The sequence below is a fragment of the Candoia aspera genome, chromosome 4, assembly GCF_035149785.1.
Source record: "Candoia aspera isolate rCanAsp1 chromosome 4, rCanAsp1.hap2, whole genome shotgun sequence".
Lineage (NCBI taxonomy): Eukaryota > Metazoa > Chordata > Lepidosauria > Squamata > Boidae > Candoia > Candoia aspera.
In genome coordinates, this window is record NC_086156.1 from 78,464,223 (window position 1) to 78,480,585 (window position 16,363).

The 16,363-nt window shown below is 40.9% G+C and overlaps 1 protein-coding gene across 1 annotated transcript; it reads right to left on the reverse strand.

Annotated features, from left to right (window-relative positions):
* Positions 1-2,655: 2,655 nt before the first annotated feature.
* LOC134495331 (keratin, type I cytoskeletal 14-like) lies at positions 2,656-15,196 on the reverse strand. Its single transcript, XM_063300698.1, has 8 exons — positions 14,608-15,196; positions 12,663-12,745; positions 9,383-9,539; positions 6,870-7,031; positions 6,630-6,755; positions 5,829-6,049; positions 4,004-4,044; positions 2,656-2,910 (listed from the first exon to the last, which is right to left on the reverse strand). The coding sequence occupies exons 1-8, from the start codon at positions 15,115-15,117 to the stop codon at positions 2,816-2,818; spliced, it is 1,395 nt and encodes a 464-aa protein (XP_063156768.1). The 5' UTR covers positions 15,118-15,196; the 3' UTR covers positions 2,656-2,815.
* Between the last annotated feature and the right edge of the window lie 1,167 nt (positions 15,197-16,363).

Below are 16,363 nucleotides of genomic sequence, written 5' to 3' on the forward strand. Positions count from 1 at the left end.
CAGTTAATCCCTCTAAGCAGGGACAGAGACAATTTTGAAGTAGGATGTTATAATACTTGCCTCTAGAACCATAGATTGCATAGCATCAATTCTAGCCAGTGGACCTACTGGGTGTGTATGGTAGCATGGGCAAAGAAGTTTAAGGTAAAAGGGGGGAAATGCTGCCAAGAAAAATGAGCATCAGGAGAACAAACAACTAATTTAACCTTTGAAGGCAGGCTGTCTCTTTAATGAGGACCATTGACATGACTGCAGAAAACTGATTCAAGTTAGTCCTATCTATCCTTCAGAGCAGAAAACTTGCAGCAGGGCTAAACTGCACTTTCAGTAAACTAATTTCATTTAGTAATAATAAGTCGAATCAATTAAAATAAAGTAGAAGGTAGCAAGAGGTCTCACCGTGTGCCCCTTCTCACCTTTGACCATGATGGACCATAGATCATAAACATCCATGGGGGGTGGGTGGAGGGGCAGAAATGGACATGTGTGTTGTGATGCAAACCATATGACCTGCATACCTAGATTTGACCTCAGGATGCAAGTACAAAAGGCCAGACGTTGTGTTGTGATGTGATGTCATGCCATATATTTCATCATTCTTATGTCATTGCAGCTTCTGTAGAATGCCTAAGCAAGGATTCCATTTCCATCATTTCAACATCATCATCTCCAGCATTTTTTTCTGGTTCTCAGGAGTCAGTAAAGGGAAGGGAAGTCAAGCAGTGCTATCTTTCTCTCTCTCTTTTTTTTCTTTTGATGTTTAGGTAAACTTGTCTGTGTGTTTGATTTGGTTTGCATATTAAGGACACAGTTTCTCCTGCAGCAATGTAATTATCATCATCCTAACCACAGTTAGAAATGAAGCTTTAGTTTATCTCTAATGCTAGTAGCGTTCCTGCTCTTCAAAGCTTTGCTCAGTGCAAAGGCAGGTTAACTTGTGTTTTTAATATACTCATTTTGATAGACTTGCACTTTTTTCTGACCATCTCTTTGTATATGCAAGCAAGCAAAGGCTATCATCCAGAGGTCTGAAATCACACCATCTGAAAGCATCAAAGCCCATAGAGTTGTGGGTATGGTTAATTGAACAAATGTTGTTCAGGGACTTGGGATTTCATGACTCCTTACTTGACAGAGTACTCTAGTAAAGTGGCTGCAGGGAAGCTAAGTCAAGCAATAACAGCTAGAAGGTGAACTCTGTCATGCAAGGGTGTCTGCAGCTGCGATCAAAAAAGTCAAGATGGCAGCTGTGGCTGTGTGATCAAAGCCCACTTCTTTTTTGTGTGTGTTGTGCATGCTATGTACATCAAAAAGACTGTGGCTTTGATGGTTCAGCTATGGTGGCTGCCTTGACTTTTTTTTGACACACACACACACACAAACACACACACACAGATGCCCCCCGGTTCTACATTTACCACAAATCTGGGAAATCTATTTCTATTCCACTTGAACAGATTTTCCCTGCTCTGTCACATTCCCAGGAGGCAGCTGTAAAGGGCATCACTGATACAGTAGTCCTCGTTTAGTGATCACATTTGGGACCTCAACTCAGTCGTTAAGCTAAGCGGTTGCTAAGTGAAACTGTGACTCTGCTTATGATCTTACATCAGCTTTCCTTTGCTTTACAGACCTACAAAGGTCATAAATGTGAGGATTAGTTGTAAAGTTACTTTTTCATCACCATCAAAACTGTGAATTGTCACTAAGTGAGGCAGTCACTAAATGAGGACTACTATCACAGTGAAAGCTTCATATTAAATTGGCAAGTATTAAGGATAATAATAGAGGAATGCAGCTAATCCAACTTTTCTGAGCCACAGGCACATTTGAAATTTTGAGAGCCCGTGGTGAGTGCCCTCACAAAATGGCTGCCAGGTTAGCATAGCCAGTCACAATACATGCCATTTACCCTCAAGCCTACTGATTCACCAGCAGCCTTTCTGCCAACCGTCTCCACCAATATTCTTGGTGACCTTCATAAGACCCAAAGGCATTCCTACAGATAAATATGTTGCTTTAATTTTATTTTTGTATTATTTATTAAATCAGATGGGCCCAGGAACATGCTAAGCAGCAAATAAACACATTGATACCTATAAGGACCAAGCTGCCCATTTCTGCCATACTTTATTGTGATTGTTGAATCACATATTTGGCAGGGAGAATTTCAGAAGTCATCTCGACCAGGCATAAGCAAGCTGATTTGTCTGGACTTGAATTCCCATCAGGTCGAGATAGTAAGGCTGGTTGGGGGTTGTGGAAGTTATAATTAGATTCCAGGCCAAAGTCAGGAATGGGCATAATTGGGACCTGCTGAAACTGTCACAGCCTGAATCCCCCTGCCCTTACTGTTTGTTCCTTTTGCTGAAATTCAGGGGTGTCAAGATGGCAGCCCTGATGGTACAGTTGAAAATCCACCTGTTTTTAAAGTGTATTATGTATTTTTCTGTCCTCTTCAAGCAGAGATAATGGTGAGGAAGAAAAAAAGTATTTTTCATGTGCTGCACACAGTTGTATAGACAAATTGGACCTCTTTTTCATTTCTCACTGAAATCCATGATGGGCTGAGCTTTGGAGAATCCCCAATTTACTTCCATGAAAAGAGCTTGTGTTTTGCATGATCAGAAGAACAGTGTTATTGTTAATTGCTTACAGACAAGTTTATTGGCTGAAAAAGGCAGATAATTATTTAACTTTGTTCCTCTTTTGACCCAAACATACATACTGTAGAATATCAACTAGACAAAAATAATACACTACAACTACTTTTTCGGATATGTCTTGGAGTATGTAGCATCAATGGTCCTTTTCACTAGGAACTCTGTTTGATCTGCTCACGTGAAGAAACCACTTTCCCATCTTCAATCTCCTCAACAACCATGCGGACTTGGCGAGAGACTTTTGACACTGCAAGAGAAAGAGACATAAAGGGCATGTTTTCTTCAGTTAAATTCAAGGGGGCACTTGCTGACATCAGATTGTAGAGAGAATATTCAGGACCTGAAATGACCAGAATTCTCAAGAAGCTTCTGTTGGGCCTTAAACCAATTAGGAGGTTGTTCTGAAAGGTCTCTTCTGCTCTCTGTTTCTTATGTAAGGAGAACCAGAAAGTGTTATTGCTTCCAAATCCCACCTTTTTTTCTCGACTACCAATACTTCTGACATATAACTTGAAGGGAAAAAGTAGACTTGCTATGAAGCAATTCCCCAACTGAGTACCCTCCAGACATGTTGAAACTATAGCTCCCAGAATTCGCAGCTGACCTCATCATATTGGCAGGAAATTTTGGGAGTTGCAATGGCATTGTGTCTGGAGGACACTAAGCTGGGGAAAACTGCAATATTACAATGGAGATCTTGGTAATAGGAAGGATTGGGAATGGGATAATATTATTACAGTCCTACACATGTTCACTCAGATATATGTTTATTCCTTAAAAGGGATGTGTGAGATTGCATCTTAAGGCTGAACAGCCTGAAATACACTTAAGATCATGGGATATTAAAATTAGTAACATGCAACTCAAGATGGTGAACATTTGACATTTCTTGAAATATCTTCTTCTGGCTTATTTAGCCAGCCGCAGTATTAATTTTATACATAACCAATATGTACTGTATGTGCTCAAATTACAGGAAGGACAGAGGGAATCCATTTACCTACTTGCTTACTGTTTTTAAAAGGTTATTGGGAAATAATCTGATTAAAAAAAATATATCAAGAGTTGGGTTTATCACTGATTCCCCATCTTTCTTTCTGACATCCCAGTCCTCTATACTTGTATGAGATGTAATCCTGGCTTCACTCCCTGGTAAGTGTGCACAGCAACTTTTCACAACCTGAACTTCTCCAGATATATTAGACTACAATTCCCATGAACCCTAATTAATGTGGCCTGTTGATAAGGGAACTGCAATTCAATACAATCTGAAGAGCAATAAATCAGTGAAAGCTAGGATGCAATGAATTTATAGTTGTTTAACTAAGTTCCATTCTTACCTTCTCTACCAGATGTAGCTGCATTGTATTGGGATGTGATGCTGTAAGAAACAAAGAAGTTCATGGTCCAGTTAAAAACCCTAATAGTTTTTCTAGCACACAATGCAATAAGCTAATGAGCCAATAATATAAAACTCATGAACATGAAAATAGGGTGGTCTACTAAATAAAACATTACTAGTTAATATTTTAATCAAATATTTATGTAAACATATTTCTCTCAACATGTAAAAATAATTACCTTTATGATACTGAAGGATGAATTTATTTATTATTTAAGAAAGAAGCTCAAGAGCTCTGGAAGACAGTTTACTTAGGAATGAAACAAACCTTGAAGATGGAATTGGGTTTTTTTTGCCTTCTGTTTTACTGGTAAACATAATTAAACCTTAGATTTCTATAAAGTATACAGAGTTAACTCTGTATATGATAACAGCTGCCACAATACTTTATACTTCTTATTGGAAACCGTGTATGATTCCCTCTTTAGAAGAAGAAACTGTGGGAGTATGCATCAAGATGAGAAATAAGTTGGTATTTGACAAATAAGCCTGATAAGGAATTCACTTCAACAAGGGAACCATTTATGGATTCTAATTCTACATATGGACTTCTATTGCATCAGAGTCTGGGTTTCTCTTAACATAGAACTTTAATATTCACTCTTGCCTGACCTTTTAAATAAGGATAGAACCTTTTAGATGAGACAAAAGCTCTGATTAATTTTTTATTTTGATTTATGGTTCTTATTGTATCAGCTATCTTTGTTAATCATTGACTGTTGAGCTGATTTTAATAACAGTTTTGCTCATTTTAAATAGGGCACTAATCTAATGTTAATTTAAATTCTTAATCAATTTTATATAACTTGTAAATCTCTTTTTGATTTGCTTATTTCTTTTCTCTTTTGGGGCTGGGGGGTGGTTTGTGCTTTTAATTATCTGTTATTTAAAAAAAAGAAAAAGAAAGAAACTCTAGTTCCCATAAATAGAAGGAAATTTCATATCTTTGGTTTCTTGTTATTATTTCTTCTATTATCACACTAAAGCCAGCAAAGTCTTTTAAAAAATCAGAAACTATTTCCCTGAAATCAGAGGAGGAGATCCTGTTTCACTTTATGAACAGGATTCCAGAAAACATGTCAGGGCAAAGTAACAATCCAAACTGGATGAGGATATGTTGGCATGTGACCCCATCATTAAAAATACTTTGCCCAGCAATCCTACTTTATTCACACATACACTCACTGACCATGCTGATTGTAAAATCCTTCTCCACTTAAAAATAGCAACTGGTAGTCAAAGCACTCAAACTAGATATCAAATTGATTCACACTTGTAAGTCAGAGCATTATTATTTATAATGGGACAGAGAACATTTGGCTGCAAGTCCATCAAGCAACACTTCTAAGTCTCAATGTGAAAAAAAAAATGCTAGAAATAGCAGGTGCAGTAAGTGACATAGCAAGGATGTGAGGGAGCCTAGCATACAGTAGATGTGAGCTAAGAACATTGGGAAGGGGTATTGCTTTTCTGTCTCTCAGTTCTGATGTGGGACTATGGATTTTGTAATTTGGGTATTTGCCAACTTTTGTGCTCAACCTGTATATGCATCCAGTGATCACTCCACAGAAAACTAAGCACTGGTAACTGCTCAGCACAAATGGAACTTCATACTGCTTTGGGAACTTGGAATAAATATTAACTAGTTATGTTCCCATCTAAAAACCCTTCATTCCATGCATGTCATTTTAGATCACTTCTCTCGCTTTTCTCTCCCAATCCAGCTATCCTTGTCAAACCCCACAGCACCCCCTTTAACATACTGGGCTTCCTCTCCTTCCAAGAGGCGACGGTAGGTGGCAATCTCCTGTTCCAGGCGTGTCTTGACATCAAGGAGGACCTTGTACTCATGGTTCTGGCGCTCCATGTCACATCTCAGGGCAGCCAGCTCCTGCTCCACATTGGTGATCAGAGTCTGGATCTGAGCAAGCTGAGCACCATAGCGAGATTCTGTATCTGCCAACGTGCCTTCCAGTGCTGCTTTCTGGGGAAGGAGAAGAGCAGGAGGCATCTGAGTTGGGGTTCCAGAAATATTAGGTGCCATCATGAATAACACACACTATCTCAGATACGAAGGAAATCCAAGTGTCTCATACACAAAAAGAAAGTCCAGTGTGAGTAAGCTTCCATGTTCTCCAGCAGGTGAACAGAAAATAAAGAATCCTAGATTGGGCCAGGCAGCTTCAGAAGAGGAAAGAAGCCCCTTCACTTGACCTTGAAGGCAGAGACAAATCTGTCATTTTATTGTTAAGAGGACTAAACTTAACCAGGACAACTAAACTTTTCTGGATTAGGTATAATGTCTCTCTTTCTTTTTAATAACAGGTTTGGTTTGGTTTGGTTTGGTTTGGTTTGGTTTGGTTTGGTTTGGTTTGGTTTGGTTTGGTTTGGTTTGGTTTGGTTTGGTTGTTATTGAGGAGAACCTATTGCAAGAGAAGATAGTCTGGATATTTTAAGTTATGACACCTCCTCACCCACTCACCCCCATCATTGGAATAACCAAAATTATACCACAAATGATAGATGTAGGGGGAAAAGCCATTAGACTTTAAGTGTCTCCATACCATGCTGAGTTGAGCCTGCAGATCTATCTCTAAACCTTGAATAGTACGTCTCAGTTCTACGATCTCTGTCTTGCTCGTCTGCAGCTGTTCAGTATTGGTGGCAACTTCCCGATTTAGCTCTTCAGTCTACAAGAAAAAAAAGAGAAGACCCACTGTTTAAACCCAACTCAGAGCACTAAGCATCTGAGGGAGTATATGGCATGTGTTCTGCAAAGGCCCTCCTATTAAAGAAAAGCACACCTTGCTGAAGAACCACTGCTCAGCATCTCTGCGATTCTTCTCCGCCAAAGTCTCATACTGTTCACGCATCTCTGCCAGGATTTTGGTTAAGTCCACACCAGGAGCAGCATCCATTTCTACAGTTATTTCTCCACCGACCTGCTTTCGGAAAATACTCATTTCCTGTGGGGCAGAAAATATCTATCATTCATATGTATTTCTATACAAAACTTTGTAGGAAGCTGTGTTATATAGACTTCTTGTCTAACATATATTGTCTTCTCCGGAAGTAGATCTTTAGTGGATTTTTTAATGTCTATCTTTAAACAAAGAACATGAGACCTCCAATGTGATCTCTCAAGCATGTCCTCACTTGCTTGTAACCCTGGTACAAACACACCCCAACAACCCTTTTGTGTGTGTGCCATGTCTTCATGATGCCAACTTCATTTGATCCTCAGCTCAAACCAGAGGCAGCCTTAGTTGTTGGCTGTCCTGAAACAACTACAGTTGTTTCACTGTAGTGTTTTCCTTCTTATCCCAACACAATTTTTGCTGTGGATCCAATCTGGCACAGTTCATCAACCATTCTGCTGCTGACATGGCCAGGTAAATCCCAGTGATTAGGATCAAACCAACACCCGTTGGCCATTTTAGGCTGGTGCAGGCAAACTAGACTCTTCTGTGCCACCATCAGTCCAAACAGCAGCTGACCAGCAATAGGGAGGTGGGAGCTTCACAGTGTGAGATAATTGGCTCTTTGTCTCTTTTTGGGACAACCCTTCCCACATCTGCCAGCTGCTGTTTGAGCTGCTTTTGAAAGTGAGTTTAGCAATCATCTAAAATAGCACTAAACCCATGACAGCACTATTTGTTGGCATTATTTGTGGCAGAATGGAATCTGCCAATGGGGGCAGTACATTACATGCCAATATAGTTTTCTGTTGGCTTAGGGACTGGGCCACCTTAACTCAGCCATGAGGAAAAGCCCTAAATATCTTTCTTATAGCCTACTGAAAGGGATCTACAAATCCAGAGCTAAAGTGCCTCTGGTAAACACATTAGCAATCATTACATACCAATTAAGATTGAGGCTGTTATGGAAATTTTATATTTCTGTGTTTTACTCTGTTATATTTTGCTGCTTTCTGGCTACTAAAGCTTTAAGAAGAAAAGCTTCTCATTTCACTTTGTTTTACTCCAGGCCATCTTGGGTTTTAAAAACAGAGAAGCTTGCCTCAGAATTTTCTTTTTGGGGTGGGGGGTGCCTGCTGGTCAGTTATCAACTCCTGGGGATTGCCTGGACTAGTCCCTGCAGTTTTCTTGGCAAGGTTTTTCAGAAGTGGTGAAGTGGCTTGCCATGGCCTCCTTCCTAGAGCTAAGAGAGAGTGACTGGCCCAAGGTCACCCAGCTGGCTTTGTGCCCAAGGTGGGACTCACAGTCTCCCAGTTTCTAGCCTGATGCCTTAACCACAACACCAAACTGGCTCCCTCAGCATTTACTGAATGTTTTCCCTCACCACTGAAGAGATTAAGTCTCTTCAACAGTTGGGGTGGGGGGGTTACCCAGTAAAGTAAGAAAGGATCTGTTCTGTGTCATTGGAGAGCTGATGGGTGAAGAGCCATATCTCCCTCTACCCTCTACTTCTTCTCCCAGTCCAAGCTGCCAGGACTGAGAGGGGTGGCAAGAGAAGAGAGGGAGGACCCCATTTACCAGCTACCTGATTGCACCTGGAGCTGATACATGGCAGGTAAGAGAGCCTCTTTGAAAGAACCAGGCTCTCCAGATGTCAAAAACAGATGATAATGATTTATTACATTTTTATGCCACTTGACTCCCAGTGACTCTGGGCGATGGGAATTATACTAGAAAACAGTGCCCAAAGACCACAGCTGCCCCAGGTGCCAATGGGAGTGAACAGATTCCAGACTGCCATTGTATCAACAACCACATTGTTAAGGAAGCATCACAGATCTTATCCACAGGAAGAATTGTGTTAGAAGAGGGAAAACACTGCTTTAAAACTGGAGCAGCTAAAGGTGACTTTCAGTTCCTCAGCTGTGTGCTGCGGATAAGACAAAAGTCCTGAGGACACATCATTTAAGAATAGTTAGCCAGCAACCTTTGTGCTACTGCTGTAGTTACAGGGACATGAGAATGAACCCATTGATATACAGTCTTTGGCAAATATCTTTCTGCCTTGCCTGCTTTCTTGGGAAATACCAGGAATTGAATTTGGGACTTTTTACACATGAACATGAGCTCTAGCATAGATTCATGTTTCTTTCTTAGGGCCATAGCCTCTAAATTAGAAGGTCTTCCTGCGCCACCACCAAAAGCCTGTGACTTAAGCATTTGCATATCATCACAAGCTGTTTTAAACATGGGCTAATACTGATTGGGCACTCAGATGTCAAATCCTGAGTCTGGCAACAAGAAATATCCATTTGCAGAGGGTTGTGTGGCCTGAACCAATAGGTGCAAAAAAATCTCATTAGTGGTGGATTAGTTTTGTCGCTGGCTTGGTGTCTTACCTCTTCATGGTTCTTCTTGAGATATGCCAGTTCTTCTTTCAAATTCTCAATCTGCATTTCCAGGTCTGACCTAGACAGGGTCAGTTCATCTAAGACTCTGCGCAGTCCATTGATGTCACCTTCAACATTCATATGCAAAGCTTGCTCTGTTTCAAACCTGGAAATACATGTATACAACAAAGCATTAAACCACATATCCATTTTGAAGCCCTGATGTTACTTGCAACTGATGAACAAGCTGCTTACAGACCTAGATTAAATGGACAATTAAAATGAAATATGATCTTCCTTTATGGAAACTGTTATATGAAACTTAATATACATATTTACATGTATGATAAGCCTTTATATATAATTGTTGTTTTGCCTTTTCTTCTTATTTTCTTTCTTTTTTCCTATTGCTTCCCCCCCCCTATTTTGTTTTATTAAAGGCAAAAATGTTTTAGAACAATCACGTATCCCTGTTGTTCAGTTTTGATCCAATATCATTTGGGTCTGAGCTGGTGTTGTGCTTTTAAAAGTCCATTCTCAAGATTAAAGTCAATGCCATTCCCGTTGGTTCTCATAATCATAAACTTGGCTAATATGTGCCTGTTTTTATTTAAAAATTTCAAGTTTGCTGAATCAACCCATAGCCTCTTGAAAGTTCATGAGATATTATTCAATGAAAGCCAAACTAGAACTCTTACTTATCTTCTACTTTGCTTGCTCATTTGTTTAAATACATTGTCAGGGAATAGGGGGAAAAAGCTGGATTCTTTAGCCTGCCATGTTTCTGGCCAAAACTGCCACCAGAGCTCCCATTTGCAATGGAAGAAAAGCTCCCACCGGCACTGATAGGAGTTTTCGTATAATTATGAACACTAGAAGGGGGGACATTAATTCTGGCCAGCACCAAAGCAGTGAAAAGGAGTTTTTAAATCATAGGCCACAGCCCTTTAGCTATACCAAGTTAGTTCATGACGATGTTATGTGCAGTTTGACCCATAGAGGAAGAGGTTGAAATGTACACAGGATGGTCTCAAGTCCCTCAACTTGACCTATAGAGTCTCAGAATATCAGCAGGGCCCTAAAGTTGCTCCAAGGGTAAACCTTGTTCTTTTTCAGTCCTTGCTCTTGACCAATTATTGTCACCACTGTACAGTGCACTGAGCACGGGAGATTTCAAGGTTGCCTTCCCTTCACCTGTTGTTGTTATTCAGTTGCAGACTAAATTAATCCAGTAACAGTAGGCAAGGCCCATCTGTGCCTTGTCACAGAGGAAATGGAGGCCAGGAGCTCAGTCAGTGATCCCTTGGTGTGAGAAGAAGTTCGAAAATGTATACAAGAATATCATTATGCACTGGTACCCACTCGTATATTCAATCCCAAGCAGACCAGGCCAAGCTGTCCCAGTGCCTAGAGCAGTGTTTCTCAACCTCAGGAACTTTAAGATGTGTCTTGGCTGGCTGGGGAATTCTGGGAGTTGAACTCCATACTGTCATGAGTGCCGTTGAGCTGAAGACATCAGCACAACGGCACACATGACAATAACGAGGAAGCAGAGGAAGGGGCACAAGATAAGCATAGCACGCACAACAACAGCCACAGACTCTAGCCGGAGGAAGCAGCCATCAGCTCACAAAGGAGAAAGAAGAAAAGACAAAGGCTAAGCGGATCGCGAGGCACACCCAAGCTGATAGCACAAGCGCAATGGAGATCGCCCAGCTGACAGCAATCACCGGCTGAATGAGGAAACCAATGATGGGCGATCCCGGGGCACCAGCTGGGGCCTCGCAACCCTTCACCTACCGGCAAGACAGCATGCAGGACAAAGGGGGGATGACGTAACCCAGGGTGAGGGGGCGCTGACCGGCGCGGGGTATTTAAACCCCGCACCGGCGCGCTCCTCTCACTCTCAGCTTTTTTCGCAACTGTTACTACGTAAGAAATAAACCTGAACCTGCTCTCATATGAATCAGCGTCAGTGTTTTACTCTGCGGTAGGCAGTGCATGACACATACATCTTAAAGTTCCTGAGGTTGAGAAACACTGGCCTAGAGGCTATGTGGGGTTGAACAGGGAGAAACAAGCTCAAGCTCAATCCTGGTTATTTGGACCCAGTGGATGTGGAGATTATCCATCCTTAGTCCTGAGTGGGATGCCACTACCCTGCTCAGGGTTGGTGCTTAAGTTGGGATATTTATGAACTTTCACTCCTGCATAAAGAACAGGTTGCAACTGTGGTCGGGAAATCCTTTGTACAAGTCCATCTTGTGCAACAATCGCACCCTTTGCTGGATCAAACACCCTTCAGACAGTCTCTTGTGCTTTGGTCACATTGCATATGTATTATTACAATGTGCTGTACATGGGGCTACTCCTGAAGATCACTTGGAAGATGCAGCTGCTCCAGAATGCGGCAGCCCAGGGAGTTACTGTCATGCCTTGGTATGCCCATGTAACACCTCTGTTTTAGGAGCTGCACTGGTTATCAATAGGCTTCCCAGTGCAATTCAAGATTCCAAGTCTGTTCTGTCCTGTTTCTGCATTAATCCATAATAATCTTCAAACACTAAATCTGATTTAAATATACAGCTTTGAATATGTTGTCTCACAAAATGCATATTTCTGAATTTCAAAAATGTGCATTTTGGCATATATTTTGATCAGAGCACTACAAATCCAAAGGATAGCTTGTCCAGCTCAGAAATATAGAATGGAGTTGACAGATTCTGAGCACCAGTATATGATCTCATGAAGTGTCTGGACCCAACAACAACAAGTATTGCTCCAAGTGTTGCAGGATTCCAGCAATCTTACCCTGAGATTTTGACAATCTAATGTAGGAATGCCAAAATCTCATATATTCTCATGAAATCTTGCAAGACTTTGGTGTTCTTGTGTAAGATCTCTCAAAATCTAATGAGAGAGCATTGTATCTCATAGGATTGCAACCTTTTTTTTATTTTAATTTTTAAAAAGTTAATTTGGGAGATTCCTGGATCATCCAGAGCTTTTGAGGATGACTTGGGACCTGTGGGACCTATGTTGCTGACCTTGGCTTAAGAAGTGAAAATCAGGTCTGCTTACTTCTAAACGGAGACCAAACAAAATCTTCAGGCATCACTACCTGCTTTGGCTCCTATTCTCATTCTTTAATCTAGCTTTTATCTCTTAAATCTGAAAGTCAATCCAGTTACTTAGTATGTGCAAAATAATTCCATCAGTTCAGTAAGCCATATAAAATTTGATGTTATTGTTTTCCATTTGTCCTTGAATTTAGAAATCAAAAACTTACTTGGTTCTGAAGTCATCAGCAGCCAGGCGTGCATTGTCAATCTGAAGGAGAACACTAGCATTGTCAACGGCAGCTGCCAAAATCTAGAAAAAACAACAACAGGTAAACTAAGAAGCAATCTTAAAGAGGTCTTCCCTATCACAATCCAGTTCACCAACCCAGGGATAGAGAACCCTGGACCTCAAATTGCTGATTTACAACTCCCAGCAACCATAGCTACATAGCTATACCTTAGTGAGGGATTTGGGGTGTTGTAATTCAACAACATATGGAAGACTACAGATTCCCCATCACTGCTGTAACTATTTATGACACCACCCTAACTATATATAGGACGAAAGCAATCATGTAATAAGAGCAGTTAACAGCACTAAGAAAAGGTGCTTGGATCTTTTTATTGATCAGGATAAGTATCTATCCACCTTGACAAATTTAATACTTTTGTCACATTGATCCTTATTTATATAGCAAATGAAGTGTTCAAAGAGCTCTGCTAATCCCTCACTTGAGCCTAGTACAAAATCATTTGTTATTATTACTCAGTACTTGAGTCTGAATCCATCAGACAAAGCTACACAAAAGGGTGAGCTGTATCAGCGCCCTGCCCTGCCCTGAAGAGCTCTCAGGCATGCAAGCCTGGAATGTGAGTAACATCTGGTATGCATCAGCAGGCCCGTATTCAGGATGTGCAGACATCATTTGCAATTTTTTAATGATTTCTGGAGGCTTTCATCAGTAGACAACTGGAATTAAATAATTGCTATCCTGAAGCAATCTGCTTTCCACTGTTGTTTTCTTGGACCTCCAATTGTCATCCGCTTAGAAATGATCTAATGAGGAAACAAATCCACTTCTCCCTTATCCATCATTTTTCATTCTTAATGTCATGAAAGATCTGGATTTTCAAAGGCAGCCATTTATCCATTATCTTCTATTTCTTGCAGATGACCGCTCTCTACTTGATTAATGGTAAAGTATAGCCTTCCTTTCTGAGAGCCACCTGATTTAAAAGTTGGCCAGTTTAAAGGAAGGAGAATGGTCTTTAATATACCCATCAACACTGACCATCTGGACAAGCAATCCTGGAGTCACACAGGTCAGTTGCTCATACTGATGCCCAACATGGCAAGACGCATCATATTACTGTGGCAGTAACTACATTTTGAACATAGAAAAGCAGTACATGCATATTTTACACCCATTAGGTCTTCCCTTGTCCTTTTTATGTGATGATGTACAAGTGTCTATTCAAAAAGCAACATAGAAACCTCTCATATTGTTGAAGGCTATATAACATTTTCTACCAAAACTTAATTCAGATGGATCCAATTATCCTATTATCAGTTCTAGGACTATCTCACTATACTAATTGCTGTTCAATGTACCAGAAATCAGATGGACAGTCCTGAATTCTGCCTTTCAAGAATAGGCCTAATCATTCCATCACTTATCCATGATAAGCAGAACTGAAATTAATTTTGCAAAACAGTAAAACATGGAAATAAAACTTACAACCATCTTACTTAGATAATGCATATGACTTCAGAGTTTATCCTCATTGGATACAGAATATGGATTACCCTGGCACAGAATATATTTGACAAAGTTTTTATCAGTTAGAGACTCATGTACCTAAGAATTTTTTGTCCTCATTATTTTGAGTACACATTAACACCATAATAATGTCAGAATTGACTGCAGCTCTCTATGAAGTATAAACACATACTGGCCATTTTAGATTTCTACAGGGATTGCAGCTAGCAGGGGGACGATGTGACAAAGTCGCATAGGCAACAAGTACCCAAAGAATGGTAATAACAGTTTATAAATATACTGATTTATAAACCAGTATTCTCTGAACCCATATGCTTTTTCCTGGCCTTAATAATGCATTGCTATAGTCAGACTGGGAAAATGTTCCCCTCTAATAGGCATCGAGTCGTACCTTGCTCCTCAGGTCCTCAATCGTTCTGAAATAAGAGCTGTAGTCACGGTCTGGACCAGGTCCCTGATTCTGGTACCACTCCTTGATCTTAATTTCCAGACTGGTATTGGCTTCCTCTAATGCCCGCACCTTGTCTAGGTAGGCAGCCAAGCGGTCATTAAGGTTCTGCATGGTTTGCTTCTCACCTCCAGTCAAAAGGACATTACCACTGGCCACAGAGCCTCCACCAAAGCCTCCCCCAAGACTTGCACCAAAGCCACTGCCAAAGCCACCACCATAGCTACTGTAGTAGCTGCTGCCTCCATAGCCACCATCAAGGGCATTGCCGACACCACAGACATAGCGAGAGGAAGAGGCAGAGATGCCACCAGCTCTGCCATGGATGCTTGAGGTTCTGTATCCCCCACCCAGAGGGACAGAGGAGAGCTGGGAAGAGCCCCCACCAAAGCTGCAGGTAGGCCCCTTCATACAGGAAGAGGAGGAAGTGTACTGCCTGATGGTAGTGGACATTTTGCAAAAAAATGGAGCCACACAAGAGAGACTTCTGAGCTAAAACCTAAAAGGCTCAAGATGGGTAGTGGCTCTTTCTCTGAATTCCTGTCTTATATCTGGGAGGGAGGCGTTGCCAAACACACAAATATTTGGCATTCCCTCAAGATTTCATCATGCCCCCACCCTACCCCCAGTGTCTAAGTCAGTTTCCAAGACCATCCTTTTCCCTCTACACATTGATTCGTGCTGATGTCATGTTCTGGCAAAAAGACTGTGCCTTGGGAAAGGGTGGGGTTTCCTTTTGATTTTATTGTTCCGTTTTTCCTCCTCGGTGCATCATCATCATCTGTTATTCAGGGAAAGAGGTTCTTCACCCAGGACTTAAAAAAAAAAAGTATGAAGGAAGTAAGAAGGACTTGTGAATGCTTCTCCCAGATGCTGGTCTGAAAAGTTGGATCTCTCTGCCTCTGTAACATTCTGGTCTTCCTTCTGGGACCTCTCGCCTTCTTCAACTGTCTTTGGAATGTAAAATGTAGAATGTAAATGTAAAAAAATACTGAGCCAACTGCTTCTTGACCCTGAAGCATGTATCACAAGTAGTTCTAAACAAAGATGCCTTGATAAAGATTGCTTTCCTATTAACTCTGACAAACCTTCAGTTGCAGGTGCACGACCAAGGCTGTTTTTAGCACAACTTCTTTTTGCAGAGCTGATTAGAATTAGGCGCTGATGAGGGTCCTCCACCATGAAGCCTCCCCATTCTTAACTGTCAGGGATCTGTTCATCTTACTAGTGATGAAGAAGGCTGAACATGACTGAGAGTTTTTGCCTCAACCCTGGATAGCCTCACCCCATGTCCGAAAATGCAGGATAATGGGAAAACTGGATTTTCCTGCTTATGAATTTCAGCTTCCAGACAACCCTTCTGACAGCACATGACTATCAAACTCAAAAATTATGAATGCTGGTTTTCAGCCCAAATTAAGGTGAGAGAGAACAAGGCTTTATGGGATGATCAAAATGATTGTTCATAGTGATTAATGAATCTTATCCCTTTTGCTTTCTCCCATTTACAAATGTTTCAGCTCTTAAATTCCTCATCTCTTGCTTATGTAGAAATGTGCAAATTCTGATAAGCTCCTATTTTTAAAAAATCCAGCCATCTTCAACAATCCCAAATCCAACAGCATTTCTAGAAGAAAGAGAACAAAGTTTTCTTCTGACATTAAAGTGCAGAAGCCTGAAAGAAAGAAGCTATATCAGC